This window comes from Miscanthus floridulus, chromosome 17, assembly GCF_019320115.1.
Source record: "Miscanthus floridulus cultivar M001 chromosome 17, ASM1932011v1, whole genome shotgun sequence".
NCBI classification, from domain to species: Eukaryota; Viridiplantae; Streptophyta; class Magnoliopsida; order Poales; family Poaceae; genus Miscanthus; species Miscanthus floridulus.
The window spans coordinates 29,469,828-29,478,539 of record NC_089596.1 but is presented as its reverse complement, the minus strand read 5'-3'; the positions used below and the strand labels follow the sequence as shown (position 1 = coordinate 29,478,539).

At 51.4% G+C, this 8,712-nt stretch overlaps 1 protein-coding gene across 1 annotated transcript; it reads left to right on the top strand.

Moving 5' to 3' along the window:
* Nucleotides 1–5,312: 5,312 nt before the first annotated feature.
* Nucleotides 5,313–7,399, top strand: LOC136516810 (leucine-rich repeat extensin-like protein 4). Its single transcript, XM_066510301.1, has one exon. It carries the CDS (start codon nucleotides 5,534–5,536, stop codon nucleotides 6,785–6,787), a length of 1,254 nt encoding a protein of 417 aa, XP_066366398.1. The 5' UTR covers nucleotides 5,313–5,533; the 3' UTR covers nucleotides 6,788–7,399.
* Nucleotides 7,400–8,712: the final 1,313 nt, after the last annotated feature.

Sequence of the window (8,712 nt, the reverse complement as noted above, 5' to 3'; positions counted from 1 at the left end):
ACCTCATCCTCTAGTTGCTGGGTCTACTCCTCGCTCAGCCCTTCGGCAAATCTGGCCCCTATCGCCTGAAGGTCAATGGATTGATAGTGGGACTGAACCATCGCAAGGGCATGAGTAATGCCGGCAATAATGACATCGCAGTTGAAGCTCTCCCACGCCGTCTTGCACCTTTTGATGACGATGTCTAGGCACGGTGGCCTATTGTCGGGCTGAGGAGCCACCTCTAGGTCGACGCAGTCGAGCACTAGTTTGACTCTGACAACTACGATGTCAAACTTGTCCCTTTGGGTTCGAGCGTCCTGCTCCAGCACATTGAACTGTGCCTTGACCCTCCGACGGTAGTCTACAAGCATTACAAAGTTCCATCAAGTAAGGAAACTACTTCAGCATTAACTTCGACCAGGGAGTACTCACTGTTTAGCTCCTCAGCTAGTTTGTCTGCTCGCCCTGTCTCCTTCGCCTTCTCCTCTCAGAGTTGTTCGAGGGCCTGGCGTAGCTGGCCAAGCTTTGTGTTTTGCTCTACAAGCACAACAGTCATCGCCAAAAATATGGCTGTTCAGTAATACAAAGCACATTCACCGATATACCGTACCTACTTTCTGCTCGGATACACATCTGAGCTGCTCAGATTTCTGTTCCAGTTGCATGGAGGCACTCGCCAGCTCTTTGGACTTGCACCGCAGCTGCTCGGACATAGCCGCCAGCTATTCGGACAAGACCCCCTTATGGTATTCTAGGTCCTGCACGTTGGACTCAGCAAGGTCTCGCTCGCACGGGGCCCTCTAGATGTTTTTCTCCATCAGGTTCATCACCTCTCTGAGTTTTTTGTTCTCTTCGGTGAGGGTTCCATCCTCTTTATTAGCTGGTGTCGCTGCTTGGCAGTACGAGTTATCCCCTACAAATGCACAATTATAATGATGAACTCCGATCTCCAACGTCAAAGACGAGCACTCCAGATGTAGTACTGACCTCGATTTGTTTCATCACTCTGGCAAAGGCGGTCTTCAATCTCCTCATCTCCCTAGTGGTGTCTTCCTCCTCGATAACCACCACCTCATCGCTACGCTTGCGAAGGATTCGGATAGATTGGGGGTCAAGGTTCAGCACGCTCGATCTCTTCCACCATGTCCTCTTCCGCCGTAGCTTAAGGCACCACTAGGGGGCTCCATGGCCAGACAACGACTCTTACCATGCCCTGCGACGCCTTAGAAAGCGCGGTTTGCCCCTCGGGCGCCACCGGCTTCACCGCCCTAGACTCTGGCACATCGCCGGCAACTCTAGCCTCTGCTCTTCAAGGCCTAGTGGTTCCTGCCGTTGCCTCGGGCATTGCCGCCGATCCGTCCGTTGTCAATGCTGCTCGTTCGTCGTCGCTAAGTTCACCAGCAGTGGCGGGAGCCATCGGCGTTGCCTCCACCATGGGATCAGCTCTCGGTGGTTCAACAGTCTAGACTGGCAGGGTTAGATCCTCCGCATGCTTCGCACTACATCAGATCAGTTCGTCAAGCGCCAAAAAAAGTAAGAAATGACAACAAAGTAATTCCAAGGCAATGATACTTATGGTTTGGTCTGTTGGTACAATTTCTTGAACTAGTGACGCCTACCCGAGCACCCAGGCGCGGCCATGGGGTTGACTTCCGTGCTTTGGGGTGGAGGTCCCATCTCCTCCATCATCGGCCTCTGCTTCGCCTGCCGCTCTAGGACTTCCTCCGTCTGCTGCTCAGGGACTCCCATCGCCTGCTGCTCAGGGGCTTTCATCGCCTGCTGCGCAGGGACTCCCCTAGCCCACTGCTCGAGGACTTTTTCACCTTTCTTCGCGTGTTCCTCCACGCACATGCTGCACGGAGGTGCTTCAGTGTTCGGTGGAGGAGCCACCAAAGTTTCGTCGCCATCTGACCACTCGAACACCGTGGTCCTTCGTGTTCGAGTAGTCTGGTCGCCACCAAGCGAGATGCCACCTGGTTTGAGGGGACCGGCGGCTACCATTTTCCTCTTCTTTTGGGCCGGCTCATCTGTCGCTGCCCTCTTCCCCCGGATTTTCTTTGGCACCAGGGACGAACTCTCTGACAAGGTGCTGACTGCTCGCTCCTCAGGCTGCGGTGGTGGCCGGGCGTCTACCCCCTTCAGCCAATCGCTCCTCGGCATGCCCAAGAAGTACACCGCTCTTTCCTACGAATGGATCTTTGCATAGTGAATTAGTTCACTGCTCGGCAACAATCATGGATTCAAAGCAGCATGAGCAAAACAATCGGGATGGTTACCTGAGGAGGCGGATTTAAACAGTTGAAGACCTTTGTTTGCCTTGACATGCTAAACGAGGCGTTGGGAGCGAATAGCTCTATGGCCCGCTCTAGCACATCTTTCCTTGTCAGTCGCTCTGGCCTCTCCCAGGTCCCGTCGTCATCACCCTTGAAGTCAAAGCCCAGGTGGGCCCTCTCCTTGTAGGGCTGGACATGGCGCACTATGAAGCTTGCCACCACCAGTTCGTCGTTAATCTCCACGCCTTTAATCAAGTTGAGGAGCTCCCTCACCTGCTCCATGTCAGCGCTATTTGATTTCTCCGACTAGCTCTTCTGGCTCTCTGGAATGTGGTGGACGTCGCATCAGATTGTAGGGTGGCTCTGCTTCATGTAGAACCACCTAGAGTTCCACCCTTTTCAGAGAAGTGTTCAGCGGTACATTAATGTACTCGCTAGCCATCCCATCCTAGAGTTGCAGATATATGCCGCCGACCACCTTGGAACCACCGCCGCCCTTCTTCTTCAACTAGAACAGGTGTCTGAAAAGGTTGAAGTGTGACAAAACTCCCAGATATGTCTCACAGAAATGGATAAAGACTAAGATGTGCAGTATGGTGTTCGGGTGGAGATTGCACAGACTAATCGTCCAGAACTCCAGCAGATCCTGCAGGAAAGGATGAACAGGGAACCCCAACCCATGCTAGAAATAATCCTCAAAGACTACAGCTTCACCAGTGTTAGGCATCGGGAAGGGCTTACCGCTGGCTGGCCGCCATCCGGTGGTGACACGGTCTAGAAGAATGCCTGCCGCAACCATCCTGTTGAGCTCTGCCTTCTCCATCTTCGACGACACCCGTTCCTCATCACGGCTGGCTCCAGCGACCGCCTTCTTCGGCTTCATAACTCCCTTCTTCGGCGCCATTTCTCAGATCTAGTTTGAGATTGGTGGCGGATGCGCGTGTGGATATGAATCTAGAAATACGACGACGGAGGAGGAAGACAAAATGGCAAAGGGGCAAAGGTATGAGCGTGGGGTGCGGCGGCGCAGTTATAAAGCACTTTCCCCACTCTTTTGCATTCGAGGGTTTTTGGGGAACCGTTTCCGTGGTTCCTGCCACCCTGAATTCTCCACAACTAAAGGTGGGCCGTTACCTGGGTCTTCGTGCAACCTCGGCTCGTATCGCTGATTTATCTCCGTAATTTGTTACGACTCACCGAATATTTGCCGACATCTCTATCAACCGTTACGGCTCAGTTATTACTACTGTACAACCGTTACTCTGGTGTTTTCTCTACGATTCTGTTTTCTCCAAGTTGACTGCTGTTTCTGACCCTGGCACCACGTGACCACATCACCTACTGTCAGGCTCAAGGACTAAGTGGGCACACTTCATCTTGCGGTGAATGCGCTTTTTAGGGCTACGCCCAAGGACTGGCTGCCTACTCGGCTGGTCTTTTATTTTTCTTCTGCTTTGGACCCTGGCACCACATGACTACGTCATCTACTGTCAGGCTTGAGAACTAAGTGGGCATACTTCACCTAGCGATGAATGTGCTTGCTTTATTCTGGAAGACTCCGTGCCTCTTGAAGCTGAAGAAGGTTATCTCCTTTTCTCGTGGTCGAACTCTAAGTGGGCACATTTGGTCCACTGCGCATAAATTTTTGATTCTGAACTTGAGCTCCTTACACCCTTATGGCAAGCCGTATTTGGTTCACACTGCTCGGCGACAGTTCATGCTTCTCGGCAATTGCTCGGCAACTCATCATGGTGGTCGAACCATGATTTTGACTGCTCGGCCGTGTTCGCACCTGCTCGGACAAGCTTAAGATGGCGTTGCATAATGGGTACAATGCGCTCGGGGACTAGCTGTTGGGGGTATAACTCCGGATACCCATGGCAGACCACATGGGCTGCGCCCTCAGGGGCGGCCCAGCCCATAGGACGAAGCCTTGCGGGGCACGACTCTGCTCGACGCCTCCCGCAAAGACATCTGAAAGATATTTTGAAGATACTACGAGATCTGTTAGGATATGTATGATCCCAAGATTCCTGTAATCAGTTATTACTTTCCGGTTATCTCTCAGATCTAACCGACTTATAACTCTGCTTCCCGGACTATATAAGACGGGCAGGGCCCCCTCCAAACTCATACGATATCATACGATAGCTAATACAAATCAACAGATAATAGGAGTAGGATATTACGTCATACTGACGGCCTGAACCTGTCTAACTCGTGTGTCTCTATCGCCTTCTTATTCTTGATCTCACGCTTCTCTGCTGATCAATCTACGTTCGTGAGATACTCCTCGGAGGGCTGCCGACAATATTCTGTCTACATAGACCCACGACAGTTGAAAAACAAAAATAAGGGGGTGTTTAGTTGCCCCTCCTAAATTTTAGTCGCTGTCTCATCGAATGTTTGGACATATGAATAGAATATTAAATATAGATTAATTATGAAACTAATTGCATAGTTTACGATTAATTTACAAGATAAATTTTTTAAACCTAATTAGTTCATGATTTGACAATATGGTGCTACAGTAAACATGTGCTAATAATAAATTAATTAGGGTTAAAAATTTATCTCGTAAAATTCCAACAAATTATATAATTTATTTTTTATTAGTATCCAAATACCTCATACAACGCCCTCACGATACGCCTCCAAAATTTTACTCGGGCCCAGTTTAGATGCAAATTTTTTTGTAAAATGCAAATGTAGCGATTTTCGTTGTCATTTGGCAATTAGTGTCCAACCATAGTCTAATTAGGCTTAAAAGATTCGTCTCGTGGATTTCGTCTAAACTGTATAATTAATTTTATTTTTTATTTATATTTAATACTTCATACATACGTCAAAGATTCAATGTGACAAGAAATCTTGAAAAATTTAGTAAAACAGGACGGAGGATCAGACACCACCTAAAGCCACGGCATCGCCGCCATAATTACCGTACGGGTCCTCCTCCTCCCGTGGTATGGCAGGGGCAGACGTGGCGGGGGGCCCGGCATTACTCTCCCGCCATAAATTCTCCTCCGCCGCACAAGGCACAGCAGAGAGGCCTCCCCGCTCCGCTCCGCGTCCCCCAGCGCCAGCGGTAACCCCACCCAACTACTCTGAGCTGTGACACAGCTGTCCTCCTCTCCCCACTCCAGGCGCGTCCCCTCCCCTTCCCTTCCCTTCCCTCCACAGGAATCCGCCGCCATACTCTCCTCCGCTACGCACTGCTGGATTGCGCCGAGCACCCGCTTCCCTTCTTTGCTCTGGTTCGGTGGTGGTATGGTGGGATGATGACCAGGGCGGCGGTGCTGTTGTCTCTCCTCTGCTGCCTCGCCGCCGCCGGCCGCGGCGAGGCGGTGTCAGTGGTGGGCGAGGGCGAGGCGGCGGCGGAGCTGGCGGTGTCGGTGGACCCGTCGTGGCGGTTCCCCAACCAGCGGCTGCGGGACGCGTACGTCGCGCTGCAGACGTGGAAGCAGCAGGCCATCTTCTCCGACCCCAGGGGCTTCACCGCCGACTGGGTGGGCCCGGGGGTCTGCAACTACACCGGGGTCTTCTGCGCGCCGCTGCCGCGGGGCGTGCCGGGCGCCGGTGAGCTCTCCGTTGCGGGCGTCGACCTCAACCACGGCGACATCGCGGGGTACCTCCCGTCGGAGCTCGGCCTCCTCGCCGAGCTCTCGCTGCTCCACCTCAACTCCAACCGCTTCTGCGGCCTCATCCCCGCCACGCTCCACCGCCTCCGCCTCCTCGTCGAGCTCGACCTCAGCAACAACCGCCTCGTGGGGACCTTCCCGGCCGTCGTGCTCGACCTCCCGGCGCTCAAGTTCCTCGACCTCCGCTTCAACGATTTCGAGGGCGCCATCCCACCGGCGCTCTTCGACCGCCCGCTCGACGCCATCTTCCTCAACCACAACCGCCTCCGGTCCCCGCTCCCGGACAACTTCGGCAACTCGCCGGCCTCCGTCATCGTGCTCGCCGACAACAGCTTCGGCGGATGCCTCCCAGCCAGCCTCGGCAACATGTCCGACACGCTCAACGAGATCCTCCTCATCAACAACGGCCTCGACACCTGCGTCCCCCCCGAGGTCGGCCTGCTCCGGGAGGTGACCGTCTTCGACGTCAGCTTCAACGCGCTCGTCGGCCCGCTGCCGCAGCAGGTGGCCGGGATGCGCAAGGTGGAGCAGCTGGACGTCGCGCACAACCGCCTGTCGGGCGCCGTCCCGGAGGCCATCTGCGCGCTCCCGCGGCTCAAGAACCTCACCATCTCCGACAACTACTTCACCGGCGAGCCGCCGGCCTGCGCGCGCGTCGTGCCTTCGGATGGAGACAGGAGGAACTGCCTGCCCAGCCGCCCCGCGCAGCGCACGCCGCAGCAGTGCGCCGCGTTCTACTCGCAGCCGCCCGTCGACTGCGCCGCGTTCCAGTGCAAGCCGTTCGTCCCTGTTCCACCGTTGCCACCGCCGCCACCATCATATCCTGGCCCGTTGCCGCCAGTATACCCCATGCCATACGCGTCGCCGCCGCCACCTGCGCATTACCGATGATCTGATTCGTTGAGGGGGGAGAAAGAAGCACTATCACTTTCACCTTAATTCGCCACCGCCGCCCGTTGCGCTGGATGGAGACAGACAGCAAAGTTCACCGTGTCACAATTGTACGTGGTCAGTCATTGTTGTGCTTAGATTAGCAGTGTTCTTGATTGATGATAGCTACCGGCATATAGAAGATTATTATTATTATTATTATAAGGTGCATATATCGCTCTTGCTTTTGCTGCATTGGTCGGTCTCTGTTTTTCGCGTCGATCAGGGTTTGCGTCATGGCGATGGTGAAAAGGATTGGAGGTGGGGGGTGCTGGACGGAACAATTTGTTTGAGCTTGGATTGATTGCCAATTGGGTTGTGAATAACAAACTGCTTGAGAGAGACAGGTTATTACGAGGACGAGGAGGATTGGTTGGTGACTTGGCGGGCACCTGGGACTGGGATGTATAGAGGTAATTGAGCTTGAGTTCTTCAGTTAAGCTGCTGCTTTCAGACGAGAGTCCAGAGATTAGTTTTCAGACCAAGGAATGTACCCTACTTAACTATTCTTTTTGTTTTCTGTCACAGCTACTTACTGTTAATCGATTGTTATGATATATCTGTTTCGGATTCTGCAAAGGTTTTGGCCCTTTGATTGCTACTCTGTTGTCTGTTCTTCTCTGTTTTTGATGCGATGACGGTAATACACGGGTTGGTCATTCTTTGCATGTGGATTCTGTTTTCATTATTTGTCTTATTGGTTGCAACTAGAATTTTCCCATTGCACCATGGAATTAGATGCTTCACATGATGTGTTGAGCTTGAGCATGCATGATGAAACACCAGTGGCCCAGATTTTGCAAAGCTTGTTTTGTCTTTGGAAAAAGGAGAGACATGGGACATGGCCACTGGCCAGGTGCTTCTTCCTCCTAGCTTTGCCGTTCCTTTTTTGTTATAGGATGACTAGTCTATACCCATGATGAACAAACAATAAGACCATTGCAATGAAGTACATGCTTCATCTGACTTGCAATGGGCAGCACTGTTGGACAAGTTTGCTTTGTTTACAAGAAATTTTTATTCTCGTTATTGGGATGGGTGCATTGTGCACCAACTGAAAATTGGTAATATCTACTAGCATAGTTTTTAAGGCGGTAAGGCGAGGTGCGGAGCTCTACCCCTTCCAAACGTCTAGGCGAGTTAGGCCCGTGGCAAGGCGATGTCATACACATACTCTAATCTTCCATAGGGCAGCATAAACATACACTTATACATATCTTTTCGCTGTCAATTCTGGAGCCCATGTAGCACTGATCCTCCTGTTTCCAGTTGTCTTCTTCCACGTGCCATACAGCCCCTAATAAGTTTCAACATGTGTGACTCATTAATATAATTATGTAACAGAAATACTTTGTAATCAGATTAAATATGGATAGTGAAATACCTTTTGATAATCTGAACTCTCTTTTCTTCTCCCAAACAACAAGCTGCATATACAATAAGGAATTTAGCAACAGCAAGGAAATTTAGCAACAAAAGACACAAGCAAATATCAATATATCATCATTACATCAGCCCATAAACTTAGATAAGAGTCTTAGTGGCACAGTTAGCCACATTACAAACATTCCAGAAGTATAGATAAGAGTCTTAGTGGCATAGTTAGCCACATTACAAGCAGCTCACAAATATAACTACGTAAGATAGTCTTAGTGGCATAATTAGTAGTCTACAGCCACAATTACATAACATAGCCCAACCACCAAAAGTTAGAATCTCATGGCATGCTAAGTAGTGCACAAGTACAACACAAAAATAATTTTAGATCTGAAATATGCTAGCAGCCAACTCTCAACAGTCAATATCTGTCATCAAACTCATCAAGGATGTTTGGAGCCTCCATGTTTTCGCCACCACCGTTGGAGCCATTGGGATCCTGCTCATAA

What these genes read in the sequence shown, in the direction of transcription:
- LOC136516810 (XM_066510301.1), top strand. Translation starts at nt 5,534, where the DNA reads ATGATGACCAGGGCGGCGGTGCTGTTGTCTCTCCTCTGCTGCCTCGCC.